This window comes from Macrosteles quadrilineatus, unplaced genomic scaffold, assembly GCF_028750875.1.
Source record: "Macrosteles quadrilineatus isolate MER2022 unplaced genomic scaffold, UCM_ALF_1.0 Scaffold_1__1_contigs__length_201487025, whole genome shotgun sequence".
NCBI classification, from domain to species: Eukaryota; Metazoa; Arthropoda; class Insecta; order Hemiptera; family Cicadellidae; genus Macrosteles; species Macrosteles quadrilineatus.
Window position 1 is genome coordinate 157,787,896 of NW_026542594.1, and position 19,484 is coordinate 157,807,379.

A 19,484-nucleotide genomic window follows, 5' to 3' on the forward strand; every position below is an offset into this window, starting at 1 on the left:
GCATTGTTACTGTTGTTTGTTATTAGATCATTATATATTGTTGATTTATTTCTAATATATAAGCACAAAATTTGTTATTATCAATTAAGTCATCCTGAGTTTAATGTTTTGTTTTGTATGCTGTAAAATGGAGATGTCCGTTGGAAATAAATAAATAAATAAATAAATAAATAAATAAATAAATAAATAAATAAAGTAGCCCACAATTGCTTCATGGATATCACTCTAATTCTAATAATTTTATGCTCCTCATATGTTGGCTGTTATGAAGAACGCCATTAAGTCTGTTGTTTTATCAAATGTGCATTCGATTTCGAAAAAATAACTTCTATTAGTTGTTGATCATGTTTTATCTTTTCCTATGTCAATTTTGGTTATGGGTGAAAATAAATCTCTACCGATTTAGAGTTGTTCGCATATTTGTTTGCTATTTACAACTTATAACCTACTTAACCATAATATTCTCCTGTGTGTTATAACACCTGTGTTAAACAATAAATTGAACCCTAAACTTATAATACAAAATTGTATAAGAGGTATTTTTAATCAATCATTTTATGAGTGTATGAGGTAGCTTGTCTAAGAAAATTTTCATATAATTATGAGATATGTACATTTGTTATCATGATTTACTGTCAAGTCACACAAACGGAATTCAAACGACGCCAGTGGCGCAATACAGTGGCTGATAAGAGAAGTTATCATAGATACGAGATACCGGTACCGCGAAAATGAAATCCGTGAAGAGCGCATACCAGCGACTGAGACACGAGTTATAAACAATACGAGTCACAGGTTTAGTGGGAAACAGTGAGATTGTAAAATTATTGTTCAGTATCACAAAAAAACAAAGCTGTATGAGGGAAAAACTGTATTCCACCTAATAACGGGGGAAATTGTTAGATATATTAATTCATAATTCAGGTAGGTTTTATGGACATTAAAATATATTTTGTAGATGTTACTTGCGCGAAAATCTTTGTTTCCGTGCATATAGGTTAAATATCAGCTTTATTTTAACTTTGCCCGACAGTGTTAAAGATTGACTCATAGTTTGCCTAGTGTAAAATTTAAAATTTGTATTTCGAGTTTTAGGGGTATGAACAGTTAGAGGACTATTACTTACATTTTAGGAAGCAAACAATTTAAATGCTAATAAAACGCATTGGAAACCAAGTTATGGTAACATTATAAGAGATATGGGATGGGACCTTACCATCGATCAACATTAAGGACTGAGAGTCAGGATTTCTATAAATATCTATCCGGGGTTTACTAATAAGATATAACAGAAAAAAACATAACTTACAATAAAAGTGTCAAAATATGTTTTTTGTCACAAACTACAATAGTTTGCTTTTTATTGTGACTGGTGTGGTCCCATCGTGTTTGGGGCACGAGCAGTGAAAATTGGCTGTAAGGGGAGACAAGGGACAGAGCGGGGAAAAAACATCGTAAAAAATGAAGCGGTTGTCCTCGTTATGGAGAATTTGTCAACCGAAAGGATACAACAGTAAATTAACATATGAATCTGAGAGATTTGTAGGCGATAAGGGGTCATCCGTGGTGAAGGGTTGGAGCGAGTGGCAGGCACATTGTTGGGACTGTAATGTATGACCGTGGCAATCTGTGGTGGAGGGCTAGTAGCACTGGGGCTCTCCATACACTCAATGATGATCTAAAACCGATGACCATGGAAATAGGTAACAACAGATCCAATGAACTTAACGCAACAGATCCTTCAAATGCCAAAAACCTTGGAGTTACCTTTAGTAGGGACTTATACTATCCTACGTAACATGCAGATTAGCAACTGAATATAGAACGATTAGTAAGTAACACGGGCAGGGCCGGCGGACGACCAGTGAGGTTTCGTTCCGGCAAGTTGCCGACACTGATACGGTCGTATTATGTTGCAAAATGCTGCGGTTTCAAATGGTCTAGGCCCTGGACCACGACTAAGCAGATTACACGGTGAGCGTCTACCGCGAGGAGGTCTGCATCATCCCCACCCTGTCACCTGGACCTGGACATCGGTTAACTGGATTACACTGTCCAGGGGCAGTGAGGAGTGGACATCACCATTACACACATAAAGAATGCTCGCATAAGTCAAGTGCGCAGATTCAAATTCGATTGTTATTGATAAGACTAGGAATTTTGTCTTCTCTATACCGGTGCAAGATCGGCCGGGGGGCACAGCTTACGACAAACTCCAACGAATGGCTACAAATAATACATATAGTTTTTGTCGGATCCATACGGTAGGCTAGAGCTTTTTCAGTCAACCAACACACACCAATCTATATTTAGGTAAAAAGGGAAATAAGTGTAAAATATTTCAAAGAACTGGGAGCCAAGGGAGAGAGATTGTCAAGTGGATATCCCAAGCTTGTCCATGCTGCTGTTGGTGAAATCGCCTTTTTAAAATAGGCTGTCCATTTTATAGAAAGAGAAGAAGGGCCCAAGTAAGTAATTTTAAGATCTTCCTGCTTCCGGATGGTGCTAAGCAATTTGACTTTAAATGGTTAGACCCATGCAACCTTTTCCAGCTGTCAGATGTAAATTAAAATCGTAATTATTTTACAAAGGCTTACATAGAAAACCCTTTTGAAATAAATCAACATATGTCAGGTAAAAGGTGACGAGAGGTCGAATTATAAATGTATCATCTTTCTCAATAAGGTAATACCATAGACTAACGGAGTATGTTTTATCTATGGTAATACACACACTGGTGCCTCTAACAGTTTTTGTAATAATCTTTACAGGTTAACACAATGAGAAGAACATTGATATGCTACTCGTATGGAAGGCAGCACACGGAGGTGCCCAATTTCCCAGAGCACAGGAGCGCGGGGAGCTGCGGCGTGGGCTGAGCTGATGGAATCCACCCGATATCAGAGTCGTTTTAATAGTTATCTGCTCTAATCGAGCATTTCGTGAAAGTGGTTTAATGGATAATTGAGTGCGCATACCAGCCTAAATGATTTGGCCACGAGGTGGCTAACTAGCAGTCTGCAGCGCAATGTTGCCAACTACTGCATCTAATATCTCGATATCGATCAAGTTGATTGAGGGTGATTTCAAATATTACAAACTTCTACAAAGTAGCCCAAAGCTTAGGCCATCCAAGCCCTGGGCCAGCGGAATTATTGACATATACTTCATGTTGGTTTTTTGTCCATCTTCAATTATATCTCTAGAAATATTAAACCTCAATATATGTAGATGAAGTAGCATAACAAAAGATAATTACTTTGCAAAGATCAAAATCAGCTCCACTGAACAGAATGTGAGCCGAGTCACAGACAACAGTATTGGAGAACATAGTTTTTACACTCAAAAGATGATGGTTAGACACATTTCCATTGAGTTTTACAACATTCACAGAACTCACATGGACGAATGTGCAAAAATATCGATACAGTAAATTGGCACTCGACTTTTCACCTTCAACAATTATCTCTATTATCTTTGAGGAATGTTGATAGTCAAAATGTACTCGTAAAACCTTCAAAAGCAGTGATTGGTCGGTTGAAGAGCTTGGTAAACCAAAGAGAGGAAAGTTAGTTGAAAATATTTAAAACTAAAAAATTAAGTGTTTCACAATGTTATATCATATACTTATTTTCTCGTTCGTATGTTCTCTCAAATTAAATTTCACAATGTTATTAACATGAATGCCTCTTAGCTCCTATATTGACATTTTATGCTAACTAGAGACACATATAGGTTACCAAACTAATAGCCAAAACATTTATAGACATAAACTATGAAAAATCTTTTTCACTGCATGGAAATTACTCTTTAACCTCATACACCTAAAACAAAATTCCTGAAAAGAAAAACACACAGCTCACGATGAGATTTAAAATAGATATATATTTCATAAAAATGTTGTGTGCAGGTCCTTCACGGCAGCCATTACATTACTTAACAGTTATACTCGGACAATAAAACATTGTTGAAATAACAAGTTAATATTCACATTAACTTCGGGATTTCATACTAAAAGTAATTGTTTTACTATTTTAATGACACCAAGCAATATCAGGTTAAAATTGAATCCAAATCGTGACCAATTAAAATATATCATGAACAAATTACTCTGATCGCGAAATCATTATTCCTAGTTTACACAATGAAAATTTGTCCTTATTGCTTTACTAGAGTGAATGAATCCTTTAAAAACGGCGAATTTACATTAAAATATTGTTTATTGAACATTTGATCAATATGGGTTCTTTATTAGTATAAATTTTTGGAGTATTTATGCAGTATATGAACTAACGTTATCGTATATTAATAGTTAGAGATATATAAAAAATGTTATTATACAAACATGTTATTCGACAAAATGTGCTAACTTGCCAGACAAGGTGATTTCACAGTTAGCACCCAACTGATAATAGTCTATCAGAAATATTGACAAAACTCTTAAAGTACATAATCTTTTTTATATATATAACATCATTATTACATGTAAGAGACATGAAAAGTAAATACATACTAAGCATGGCAATTGAGTAATTTCCTTATTGAGTACTTTAACCAAAAGGTGACATTCTCGCTGAATCAATATGATAATATAAGACATTTTATAAATATTTAACACAAAAAATTATAAATCTAATATTATTATTGATCTTGTGACCATAGCCACTAGCATCTCCGTTCTTAACAAATTGATTTATTGACGATTGGAAATTATACTAAACTGCAGATTCTGTTTGTAAACTGATTTGTTGTTTTTATTTTAGTTATTAATTAATATCCAATGATTTTTTTATCAAATAACAATAAATTATACAAGACAATACTGCAATACTAACATCACAAAATAATACCATATTGAAAATAGTATTTTGCGATGTTATATGATTATAGGCCTACTATAAGAAATAAATCAAATTGACTCCATAACGTAATAGGCATATTCACTAACTCAATTCTTTTGCAACTTAGTCATTGAGTTTCTCGTTTTTTGTGAAACAAGTGATTTTAGTATGGAATAACCTGTTTACACGTTATTATATTATGTCAGATTTTTTTACTGATTATTTAATTGCGTTATAAATTAAGTCAACCCTTAAATAATATATAAGGTACAAAAATACAATTTGTGTTCATTAGTACGCAAACATTCGTGATATAGGTACATAAAAATTATAGAAAAAGTGTGTACTATATTATTTTTAAAATAATTTTCACAGGTGTACACAAAACTTATTGAACGCTGTTGGCTTGATAAGAAAGTACAGTATTTGTCGGTTATGGCGTTGTAAGTCATGCAATGAACGTTGGTCGCGATAAGGTGCAATATACCAGGTCTTGCCTCCGACCAGCCAGTCTACTGGGACCAAAACATTACACTTACTTGTACAAGTAGTTAGGTTTTTTTACTGTATGTATTGTACTTAATTTGAAAGATTTAATTCATTTAAAGCTATCACATTACTTCTATCTATCGTGTTATTAGACTACGCACGTTTCTATTATGTGTGAAGTCTCCAGAACCGAGATGTGCCCCGTGCATCAGATGCGTTTGATATGTTTCTTAAATATACCTCACTTCGACAAATATGTGTATTTAGTTATATAAGATGTATGCTAATGCATATAAGTACAAAATAACGTATTTAGGAAAATAATTTTCTTAATGTATTGATTTTAGTGACTTTATTGCACACCAGCCAATTTAATCAGGATAGGATGAAATTAAAAAGTTACATGTAGACGAAATAATTACTGATTTCATACATTAAAAAAATGTAGTACTATTGTATAGCAAATTATCAAACTAATGTTCTCTCCAAATTGATTGTATTTTTTAAACCGCAGCAAATACACAATAAAATATATTTTATTTAACTTCTCGCTTCTCGTCACTTTTTGCAAATAATTTACATCCCGTCGTGCACCGTTTACACTGTATTAGTCTTTTGACACCGCAATTTGCTTTACATTTTTTCAAACATATTCTGCTTACATTGTGGATTGAACTACTATTTTTATGTATGGTTTGTATACGTTTACGTAATCTGGAAAATGTGAGTGCGTTAATTACAATTAATATTAGATTTTTGAAAAAAAGTGTAACTTAAATTTTAAGTGATTATGTTAATTTACAAAAATCCCGCTAATATCTCTGTAAAATGTTCTAGAACTTCCATTTTAATTAAATACCAAACAAATTCAATATATACATTTTGTACCATATTTTAAATTTTTATACGAAACTTTTCTACCGTTTGATTCCTTTATTTGAAAGTGTTTCGAGTAACTTAGAGAAAAAAAATTCTTAAAATTAATACATTTTATTTCCGTGATTTCTTTTAATTTATTCGTTTAATCTAATCAAATTAAGATAACTTCATGATTCTTTAATTAATATTTTACACTAAACTATTTTTTATAGACTATAAAATTTTATATATGAAATTAAATTTTTTTTACTTACGTGTACAGAGTGAGACGCATCCAGTACGACCGTCAGGCCGGTGGGAAGCTTCCAGTTCCCGGCCTGGTGTATACCATGATCACCACACATCAACACATGCCGCGCACACACACACAACACTGACTCGATGTTGCCGCCGCGCGCTACACTGGCCGACTGACGCTAAGTCACCCCCCACCACCACACACCCTCCGCCGCTTTTAATTGTACGATCGTTTAAAGAACTATGCCTAGACTAGCGCCATCTAGGTAGGGACTGACCTTAATTTCAGACCGTGTTTTGGGAGACACGGGAATCCTAGGAGGTTTGGTTTTCCTTGTAGACAACGACACGCTCAAGTGCAACGAGAGATTGTTGACAGGGAGAATTAAAATTTGTGTTTATTCAGTTTGTGAGGTTTAGGTTCGTAGTCAATACTGTATATCGAAATTCATTTTTACTTATAATCACGCCTTTACTCTTTCATGTATCGCCCCTCACCCCTCTTCGCACTCAATATATGTAATAAAAGGCGTAATTGTAGCTATTAAATAAAAATATTTTTTAAATCCTTTACAATTTTTAACGTTTTTTATTTTTATAACACTACTTGAGGGAGGATATATCTTTCAACCGAGGTGCTTAGCAAGGGTTTGGTTCATGTCTCGCCACCTATTTGTTAACCTGTAATCTACGTTGTTATATCATTATAATCTATAGTTTTTTTTTATTATCAGACCTCATGTTAATTCTTAAGACCTTAATTATTGTTACAGGAAATTTTGTATAGTTTACAGCTCTATAAAATAATCATTGTCATTATTAAAATGAAATTCAATCATACTTATATCAAAAAGGTGCGAAAGATTTTTAAGCTACCGGTATTGTTTTTTTTTATCACAAAAAATAAAGCTTTAAGGACTGACAAGGTAGTAGGCTAAGCAACCGATCACTGTTGTTTGAAAACAATTCTAAATTAATTTAACTCTTTTTTACAAGTTTCGTCTCAACATAGACCAAAGACTTCAGCGAACGATGTAATCTCGTCACACATATTGGTAAACATAAACAGACCTAATTGTTTACATCAAAAACGTATCTTGTCAGTCATAACCAAACAAAGTCTTAGTTGTTCAAACTAATTTGGACTAGTTCTATCTGAACAAAAACTTGAACAGTATTGATTTTGAATATAATTTAGAAAATTACAAATAAAATCAACTTTGTCATATATTTCCTGTCTGGATTCTTGACATAAAAGTGGAGAGGACGATTGATCATATAGTGTTAGTTGCAGTTACAACTATTGTAATACGTTGGTAAAATTAAATCACAACTTAATCCTCATCATCGGGTGTTTATATACGAGTAGTATATATGTAAGTTTTATAAGTTACGCTAAATAAGGTCTCAATAGACCTTTAAAAGAACAAACGTCGTATTGAGCAGAGTATGTTCAATATCAAATGATGCCACAAATATCTATGCAAATCTATTGAACGAATCGCAAGTACATATACTTAAACCTCAAAGTAAATAAAAACAAAATTTACTCTGAGCTTAAACTATTTAAAAAAACTCGTTTCCCAAATATTTGTGCAAACTTTTAGAAACGTATATACACATTACTGAACATTTACATCAAATCAATAAATATTTCATGCAATTTAGAAAAACACAAACACGTACGAAGTTATTGTAAAGATTGCTCTTCAAACACAGGCTGGAGGAATGGCGAGTTCAAAGAGTTGTAAAGAAAGAACAAAGGCTAATGCTTGGCAAGACATTGCAATGAGCGACCATTGTAAGGCAGCATCGATCCTACGGCTGAGTCCTCGTAGGAGGTCCAACAATGAACGATAAATAATGTGCATCTTCTACACAAATAATTTAATTACATCCCTTGATGTATTCATCTTAGTCACAGACTTATGTAAATTACTGTTATTTAATTAGTTCTGAATCCACCCCTTCCCCCGCACGACTACTGCCAAGGAGCGCCACTCTACGCATCTCACTGTAGTTCTCAGTGCTCACTGCTGGGCGAGTGTTCCTATGGTTCCGTGGATACTTTATTATAAAATTACTGACATTTTTAGTGAATTTCCCATATCGGGAATAAGCTTTTACCGTAGTACTCATGGTAAGATCTGGACCTGGGACCAATTTACTTTTTCGAGAAAAAAATTATCCCATTTTGATTAAATTTGATAGAAACGACGTTTATTCAAACGAGTTCGCGAACTAGCGTGATCGGACTATGAGAACGGGGGTTTATCTGGTTTTATGGGGTAAAAATTGGTTTTCCCCATTTCTGACTCTAAAAACATCAAATTTCAGAATTTTTTCCAGACCATTTTGTATAGCTTTAAAAAATTTTTTGTATATTGAAGCATTGTTGTATGCCTAACGGTTACGGAGATATTAAAAAAAACTTTAAATTTAAAATTCCCATGTTATTTTTATGTAGAATAAATAAACTTTTGTGGTTTGCTTTTTTATGTATATATTCCGATTTGGCAATTTTGTTTATTTCATACTAAGCTATCAACATTTCAATAAAAAAACACACCTTAATACCCTGTAGCGGCAAACCTAGGTACTCTTTAAAATTAATTTTATTTAAATAGGAAATATATTTGAAAATTTTCAGGGAATATAGTATAAATCCAACCAGGTACATGGAAATTCGCTTAGTCTGCAGGTTTGCTGCGGCGGGGGTATTCTTAAGCTTTGATCACATGACATGACCAATTGCCACTGATAAGCTAGATTTTTCATACTGTAGTATTGTGTATTTTGGGAACATGCTGGCATTTAATGTTTTAATATTTAAATTGGTTTTACATTACCTTTAACACTTCATTCCAGGAATATACATTAAATCCACTTAAATAGCTTCGTATTCAACACACGACAAACACATTTAACACATGACACGCACGACATATAAATAAATTATTTAATTTGATAGGCATATCACGAAAATGCAACATTGCCGTTACACGAGCGGGAACAGACTAACTGTCATAATCCTTGAGAACAATTATATAAACACAATTTAGGCGGTTACATTATTTGTCAAATCATTTACTGTCAAACCATTTATTGTCAGCTGCTGTTTTATGACTCTTCTTTACCATGAGAAAGGATTTTGTAGTAGTGCATGTAAAAAAGGGGAATTTTTTTAAACTGTTTACACTAATCCTCATATTTAAATAGCTATTTTAAAAAATACCCCCACTGCAGCAAACCTGCTGACTAAATGTATTTCAATTTGCCTGGATTGATTTTCAATTAATCTATTTAATTACCATTTATGTTTAACGATTACCTAGGTTAGCTGCTACAGGGAAATTATGAAGTGTGCTTTTTTTATTAAAATATCAATAGCTTAGTATGAAATAAATAAATCCGCCAAGTTTGATCAAAATATATCCATAAACAAGCCAACTACAACATTTTACAATATTCTTCATAAGAATAACATGGGAATTTTAAATTAAAATATTTTTGAATTTTCTCCGTAACCAATCACCGTACAAAAACACTTTGATATACTAAATTATTTGTTTTTTTAGCTCTTTAATAAGGTCTAGATATATATTGTGAAATTTTGTGTTTTGAGGGTCAAAAATGATAAAACCAATTTTTACCCCATAAAACCCCGTTCCCATGGTCCGATCATGCTGGTTCGCGAACTCATTCAAGTTTATCCCGCCTTACACCTTTTCAGTAAATTTCCGTAAAGGTCCCGGGCCTAGGTCTTACCATGACACCTGTGGTAATGTCTACTTAAATATAGGGAAATTTGCTAAAACTAATATTTTTGGTTTGTTTTGTTTTAAGACCCTATATTATTACACATCTATGACCTTGTCTGGATGTGCAGATGTGCAAACTTAACTTCGGACTTCCGGTTCAAACGACAGAAATGAAAATATTCAATAGATTGAATTGGTTAATTGGTTTCATATTTTCTCATTTCAAAAGTCAATTTGTTTCATTTTTCCATCCTAGAAAACTAAAGCTATGCTGTTTCGTTGGGCTGAAAAAGCAAATAAATAACATTTCATTCAAATAAATCTACTATAAATACTAAAAGTGCTCCTCAAAAATAGAGATAAAGTTCCAAAAAAATGCACTATTCTTTTATCATTCATATTGCATAAATAATGTTATAAAATAAATAATACAAAACCACCACAGCAGTTACACTACTGAATCGTGCGCTACGTGGTGTAATTGTCTGCTGCTAAATACCAAATTAATAACTCCTAACAAGACACAGGGAGGGGGTGGGGGAGGGGGGAGGTGATGAATGTGGCAGCGGCCAGATAAATGTCGACATTTACCGACCAAATGAACATTATATTACTGACACATATAGAGCTCCTCTGTATTAGTCCCATTGTTGGACCCAATCACCACGACCGGCGCCTGCGCTTGTCCTGGTGATCACTCATCACTACACATCACCACAACACCTATAACTTTCTACCGTCACCACAAATATGTAGACCTTATTACATACCTAAACAACCAAGTGCTACAAAATTTTTAAAAATGTTTTGTAAAGCCTTAGCAATGATTTTATTTTACATCAAACCTCCTAAGGACGAAAAGATGTACTGATGCACGGTAAACGCTTAGTTTTCGGAACGGAATTAAAAGTACATAATATAGGGCCTATGGTATTTTGTTGGACAGGACCAAACAACTTCCATAGTTAATACTCAATAGTTTTGTATGAACATGATATATTTGTGGCAAATTCATAATTTGTTTGTAGTTATTGGGTTTTACTCCCCCCCCCCCCCCCCCCTATAAAAATACGAAGAGAGTATTGTTTCGTAGTATTTTCTAGGTCAGTTTTGGATGGAATATCCGTATTGGGTCCCCCTGATCCCAAAAATAGTTTTTTTAAGTGATGTGTATGTGTATGTGTGTGAGTCTGTGTCTGTCTGTATGTTGATGTGTATAGAGTTACAGGCCACACCTGTGGTACGATTTTGATGGCATTTTGTATGTGGGTACTTATCCATGTAATCTCCAGGTGGGGTTTTCTTTTTTTATATTGCTGTTGTGATTTCCCCATAGTCCCATAAAATAACGAAAAAATAGCATTTTGTCAAACCGGCCAAAACGATTTTCGTTCAAATTTAGTAAGTTATAGTCCTTCAAATCCAAACAAAATGGTAAAACCCTCAATAGAGTAAAACTACTGTTAAACTGTTATTGTAACTTATGTGATTTTTTTATAAAACTCCATATAACAACGAAAAATTAGATTTAAAAAACTGCTCGACCGATAAAGGTTACAATCTAATATTTTACTGTCCTTATAATTTCAAACAATACTATACAACCATCATTGCTGTTAAAATATCTCTCTGTTAAAATAACAGTTATTGTAGCCCATGTGATTGTTCTCCTAAAATATCATACTTACTCGCACCGCACCCAAGGTGAAGGTTGTTGACAAGCCAATGGGAGAAAGTATTTGTCAGATTGCTGATACGGTTTATTTAGTACGATATCGTATTTCCATTTGCATAACATTATTGTCTTCCTTTAATTTATTTTTATTATAATTTCAACATCTAATTTTAACCATGCACAATGATCAAATGGTTGCTTTTTTACTCGTTTAGTGAACAAGTTTGGCATCAAAAAGTATTCCACAGAAGTATGCCTGCTTGTTCTGAGGGTTTACACTATAGCTATGTCCGGGACGTACAGTATACTACATGGTACAGTCGTGATTCACTACTCCCACACCACCATGTCTGCGTCTGCGTCTGTGTATCAACGTATGATGTGGACTTTCCCTCAGTAACAGGATAGCTCCTGACCACTGCATTCCTCTGTCCTGTGATGGCCAATCTATCCTAACCGGCGTCCAATAAGGACCCTAATCATCATAAACTAGATTCCACAGCTCTAAAGTCCCAATAAAGTTTAATTTTACATGTAAACTGAAAGAATGCCACAACATTGGCTAATGAAATCAAGATGAACAACCCAGTATTTCTGGGGAGGAATGTAAGCGTCGACGAGAGTATGGGTACAAACCTGTTACTTGAGTTATCAAGTTATGACTATATTCTGAGTAGCGTATAATAATAACCAATCAGACTTGAATGTCACAATGTGTCGTTCTTTTATGTAAAAATATAGGTTATAGCTAGTAGTTAAAATCGTAGATTCTCCATAGACTACGTTAGAATTACATTTACCATGAAAGAAAGTAAAAGAAATACATTTTCAAAATCAATCAATACCTTATTAGCCTATAATAATTTCAAACCTATAATGACTATTTTTATATGCTTTGCAACTTAATTTCATATATCAAAAAATTGTATAACACTTGTTAATTAGAATTTTAGGCTCTGTAGGTAAATTAAAGGTCTAAATTTTACGAGAAAATTTTGTAACTGTAGAACACTTTCCTTACTTCTTTTGTATCACTGTATCTGTATGTGAAGTACAGCAATCTAACTGTTTTACAACATTTGATGTTGTAACTGGTAGAAAGAGTCGTTTAGCCTGGGTGCACTATCGATCAATGCCTCACGAGGTAATAGACACATACATAACACTGGAACACCCTGTGGAACCATTACATGATCAAAAAACTTTACGATATCAATACAGATATACGAGTAACGGTACCTTCAGACCTGTCCAATAACATTACCCAAACCAGCATACACCGTGACTACCTCCATCAAGACATCAATGGGGTTCAAACTGTAGCAAGTGGTGCCATTAGTGAGAGGGTAACTCAGTAGGGGGTGGCTGGCCTAACTGTACCAATCACCAACAGTATATCTCAACTATCGTGTGGGGGCGTCGATAGCCCTTGCATTGTAGCCGGTGTCAGGTTTTATAGCCTTGTAGTCAGCTGTTTATGAGGCGCATCAGCGCCGGGTGCTAAAACATACCTTCCAAACAATAAATCGATTCGTTTTTATATGCTTATATGTACATGGCCTACTTAACTCAACCGTGCCACCTCCCACACTATTTCACACGGGGTTGCGATGTGATTTGTGTACCTAGTTTCCGATGTACGAATAATGCAAAACTTGTGTTCCTGCGTCAGGCAACAAATAAATGTACTAATAGAAGTGAATACATCGTGGAACGGTATTGAGCTCATTGTCGTAAAACTTTGATAAGGACGGCCGATTATCATCCAGAAAAACCGTAGAACTGATCACCACTAGGTTCCCACAGGCCGTGGTACGAGGCGCGTGTCACCGCGTGTAGTGTAATCTACGACACCGTGTTCATAGGTTAATTTCGGACTTGAAGGACATTTTCGTGTCCTGTTATCGACCAGTTTGTCGTCCTGACGGATGGTTTGTCGCGGAGGAGACACATGGTCCTCGTAGCTGCATGTCCTCAGATAACATTAAGATATAAATCAGCTGATCCACAGTCTAACGATCTGCTCGCTATTTCAACGTTACGACATTGTCCGCATCAAACTGGTGATAACGTGTGATAACTTCCGCTCCCGATCCGTCCGGCTGTCAGTCACACCTCACACCGCGCCGACGCCTCACTGATAACGCGAAATACGCCTGAAATGCGGAAATCGGATAATTGGCTTTCATAGACAATGAAAATGGATGTAACACAAGTTCCGCTACTATCATAGCATACAAACCGTTATATAATTTATACGATTTTCCAAACATTGTACAGCTAGATTCACATATTACACTTATCATAAAAGAAAAACTAAGTGTACACTAAATTTGCTTTATAAAATGTTACGCAAACTACAACACATAAGGTGTACGAAATAAACATTCCGTGGCGAGCGAGATCGTTAAACATTTCTGTCAATGTGTTTTAACTAGGCTACGCTTTCGTTTCGTTTCACCCGTCTTCCTCAGCCACGCAATCAGCTGGTAATACCCTCGCTGCAGCAGGCGCCTCCGAGTATGTTTACCGATTACTCGTCACCGATGACAAATGGGTCTATTCTCCGGTCAATTGCTCTACCTTATATGGTATGTTAACATATTGATTGAGTTAAGGCGAGATGTAAATAAGCGTCGGTGCTGGTGGTCCGTTTCTTCGGCCTTGGTCTTCACACCTTCCCATATGGCGTTATCACCTATTACGATTATTCTCTACACCATATGTTCCATAGGTAATTTATTTGATTTTGACTCGGTTGTTACTCAAACGGACGCTAGACATCGAAATATAATTGACGTTGAGTGTTGTAGACATCTGTAATCATTGACTAGGATTGTCTTCAGTTATGCCTGTCAAATTTGTGTAAATCTACTTTTGTTTGTACTCAAATCAATAGAAACACTCTTCGTACTGCATCTAATAGATCTTCCAAGAGGACTTGGAATTGATCACGGTATTAAAAAGGTTCCAATCATCCATATTATATTGTATCCCCCATTGGGCTTTAACACACAAGCGACCATATTCTAACTAAGATGATCAACCTCATCCAATCAGTAGGCTGAGGGTGAACGTACACGTGAGAATGCGCTCGTCAACATGTCGGTACTTGGCGGTTTTGCAAGTGTTTTCGCAGCAGTAAATCAATAGCATCACTGAGAGGCGAATAATGAATGCGCACTCACGCCCGCCACAGCAAACCTGCCGCTTTATGTAATTAGCATCAGAATCGGACAACATGAGCGTGCGATGCTTGGCACTCCGTGGGGTGGAGGAGCCCTCAGCTAAGGGTTGGAATGTAATTTAAATATGAAGCTAAGGGTGGAACGATCTGCATTTACAACCGAATTCAAATTTATTGATCCTCTCCGACAAAAACAAAAATAATAGCCAAAGTAGGTGTCAGAATATACAATTTCATGGTTATAGATTCTCTTTAATGATGTTTCCTTTTTTATGCGTAATATTTATCAATCTTGTGGGTTTCTTTCACCTTACAATTTGTTAGTCCAGGACTCGTCAAAATGTACACACCACGAAGACACAGTTACACAACGAATCCTGGATCAACGAACTAAAAGGTGCGTGAAGCCCACAAGATTGAATATAATGTATAGAATAAATTATGTTAAATAAAATAAAATAAATAAAAGTAAATATAATAAACCTTGCCAAAAACATGGCTTTTTAAAAATAAATGCGTCAAAACAAATTTGTACCAAGATATACTGCAGAAGGTTATCTAGTCAAACGTACTTTTCTGAAAAGAATAACCTTTAGGGAAGAAACTATTACCGAGAGCAATTAACTTTTATTTTGAGGTCCCCATAGACCAAAAATTATTATTTCATTGTTCGTTCTATATGTTTTCATACGTCTGTAAACACGATAACTTGAGCAAATGTGGTCCGATTTTGATGAAATTTGCATGAAAGTGTTGGGCCCGATATCTACACATGAATGAGTTCGCGAACCAGCAAGATCAGGCCATAAGAACGAGGTGTCATGGGGTTCAGTTTGTTCCTATTTATTTAGTTATTCACATTTCTGCTCTTAAAATATGAAAAATACCAAATTTTCATTTCAGCCATCGTGTACAGATTAAAAACATCAATTTAGCATGTTAAAGCGTTATTGTACGATTACAGCTTACGGAGAAAATTCTAAATCAGTATAACTTCCTTAGTAAACTATTGTTATGTTTACATGCTTTTACAACCTAAATAAAAGTTACCTATACGTTGCTACGTGCAATTTGCATTCTTGTAAAAACTTTAAGAGATACCAAACCAATCCAGTTTCCAAGAAAGTTGTTTGGTTCGATAGTAAAGTTCATTTACGATACAACACTTGCAGCTATCAGCTGATCGGCGAGTGAGTCATGAAAGGTGTCAGACATGTTTATAGTCAGCGACAAAGAGGTTCGCAGAACGTCCACAGAGAGTGGAGAGTGGAGAGTGACAATGTGACGTTGTGACGTGTGGCGATATTGCTGTGTTATTGTGATGCGTGGGTGGCCTCTCCCTCGGCGGGGTGATTGTGATGAAACAAGTTTGGCCACAATTCAATATCACAATCCCTCTGACCAAACCAGGCACAATATACTACTGCAATTTTCCCAACACGATTTGACCAAGACAATATACAATTCTCCCAAGTGTGATCGGACCAGGCAAAAATATAACTGTAACTTCCCCGACTGAATATGACAACACCTGGTGTTTAAGTTGTAGAGATCGGTTAATAAATATCCAAGGTATACATTTTTTGTGAGACCGCTGCGCCATACCTCACCAAAGCGACGAGGTGTGGTGTGACAATAGGAAAAACATTATACATCATAGCATTCATATACACGGTATCACAAAAATTGTTATAACTTGGTTGTTTTTAGACAATGTTTACAACTTAAAAACCGTTGGATTTTTCATAAAATTTCCTAATAACGCTTATTCCTTATATTGTTGTATCATAACTTGATTTAAGATATTTAAGATAGAATATTTTTAATCTCCTGTATTTTAGATTGGCACGACTTCATACGTACCTTTTACTACTTACGTACCAAGTTTCAAGTAAATCTCTTAAGGAGTTTGAAAGTTATGGATTCATTTGTGAATATCACATACAGACAAACATACAGAAAAGCAGACATCTTAGACCCATGTGTATATGGTGTTTTCGCATTGTTTTTACCTAAAGACCACAAAAGGGTTCCAGAGAGTTCCGGAACACCCTGTATTGCTGGCGACATACTGTCATCGACAGTCTGGCTGGATTTATTTATTAAAATGAAAATAACAATTAAAAACCTTGGATTAGGAAGATTGGAAATATAATCAAAGTATGTGTATTGTAATAAAATATAACGTGTTATTGAATCAATTTACTTTATCTCTTATTCGATTATTATTTTATAACGCTATGTGTTTAAATGTTTGTTTAAGTTGAATCCATACAGAGATATTTAATTATTTTCAATTAAATCTTGATATGTACCCCAAAGATCAATTGATTTGTAAAGCTAAACTTAGTGAATCAGTGAATGACGACGATGAAATAACAAATGATTACCATCACAGTTGCAGCTAGACTATTACTTATAGGTGACTGGTATTGTTGTTTTTTATCCTTTAGTATTTTAACTCTAAGAGTGCAATAGTTTTTGAGGTGCCATTTTAAGAGGCTGTGTATAACAGCAAACTGTGGCAGGAATGGGTATATGTCTAGTATAAAAGCAACAGTTTTTATATTTAGTACACAAACTCATACACTGTCTTGCCTCTATATAGACGGATACAGACACAGCGCCTCCTTTACATATTCAATTAACCGACCAGCCCAATTGTCCAATACTAATTCAATGTCCAGGACAGTTTCTCTGTATTGGAGTGCGGGGGGTCTAATTTCTATTAGAAGAATCATTACTCCACAATCGAATACCAATAAAAGAGAAAATGCTACACAGCACCAATTTGATCACGTTTCATAATCTTTGTTTGATTTGAAACTAACTGTTTTACTGCTGAAGAACATGTTAAATATACAGTGTGTCCCACGAAGAGGTTTGATTTTATATTACTTGCCCATTTTATGCACCAAAAGTTTTGAAACTTTACAAAATTCATTGAGTAAGCTTTGAAAATACCCTGGGAAAGTTTCAGCTCCCTAAACCCTTGTAGAAACAAAATGGTGCTATTTTTAAGTTATACTTTAAAAACATAAAAAATGTATTTTTTGTTTTGTAAACGAATTTTATTGCGACATTCTATGGAAAACTTCAATCAGAAAAGTAGAACATAGGCTAATTAAAAACCTAAAAATAGAGTCCAAAATTATTTAAAACTTAACTGTGATCCTTCCACAACGACACACTGATAACAGCACACAAATTAATCGAAAGCTCTTAGAAATTCTGCGGTATATGGAGAAGCTCCTATTCGATTGATCGTTTTAGTTCCTCAACATTGGGTATAAGCATGTTCCTTCAAGTAAAAGAAGTTGCACACAGTAAATCTGCAACGTAGTATAAAAAAATTCAAGAAAGTGTTTTTTATAGGAAGCACATTGGTAAAGCTTTCAACATGCCACAATTTTGTTTCTACAAGGGTTAGAAAACTAGAATTTTCCCATAATATTTTTAAAGCCTACTTTATAATTTGTGTAAAGTTTAAAAATGTTTGGTTTATAAATGGGCAAAACAATATAAAAAAAAGTCTAAACCTCTTCGTGACACATCTGTATTTACTAACATTTAGGTTTTATTTTTTGTTTGGTAAACTCTGAAAACCCTATGTATAACCTTACATCAGGATTGCTTTAAAATATAACCCTACTATGGAGTTTTATCATCTATAAAAGAGGAACAATGAATGAATGTATGTATGTATGTATGACAGATTGTAATGAAACTTTCAGGCATTTTAAGCATTATTCAAGGATGATTTGTGTGAAGTTTGGTGCAGATGGAGTTTTATCATAGAATCATATATAAATAATGCAGTAGTGGCAAACAAAACTAATATAAGAACAGTTGGTGGGAATATTCTGTGCTCATTCTTTCAAGTTTCTTTATTGTTTTTTTTTTTTTAATGTTTTAGAGAACATTCTGCTTAAGAAAGCAGTCTGTTTCGTATTAATTAAGTGTCGTAACGAATGTGTTAGTTATTCACCATAACTCTGCGACATACATACGCTAAGTAAATGTAATTAGTTTAGTTTATTAAGCAATATGATCTACAAAATCCCGTAAACGATCATATATATATATATATATATATATATATATATATATGAAAATAACGTAAAAATGTATGATACGGGTATTACTTAGGCCTATCGTCTTCATCTTCAGCCTTATCATCTATCTGTATTCAGACAATTGACTTCAGATTGATGTTAAGAGTCAATGGCACCCTCTAGACTAGTAGGAAAATGACATTGACGTTCAGCACTTTGGTGTATTGACATTCAAGTTAATAAACGTGGTTCCACAGTCAACATCTGCGGTTTGCGATGTAGGGGAGAGTTGAAGGGGGAGGGGGTAGTGGTGGCTGTGGCACGTGCCCCTGTGGTATTGTACCTATATCAGCTGTAGAC

At 34.7% G+C, this 19,484-nt stretch overlaps 1 protein-coding gene across 2 annotated transcripts in view; it reads right to left on the reverse strand.

The window, feature by feature from the left end:
• The window catches only part of LOC128983053 (fibroblast growth factor 17), a 99,857-nt gene that overhangs the window by 47,898 nt on the left and 32,475 nt on the right, over window positions 1–19,484 (reverse strand). Inside the window, exon 1 of one of the 2 annotated variants that reach the window (XM_054402186.1) lies at window positions 6,464–6,607. The exons of the other annotated variant lie outside the window; for it this stretch is intronic. Within the exon in view, the coding sequence (XP_054258161.1) occupies window positions 6,464–6,483 (20 nt within the window). The 5' untranslated portion in view covers window positions 6,484–6,607. Of the gene's footprint in view, window positions 1–6,463; window positions 6,608–19,484 lie in introns of those variants that run through there. 2 annotated transcript variants of the gene reach the window in all.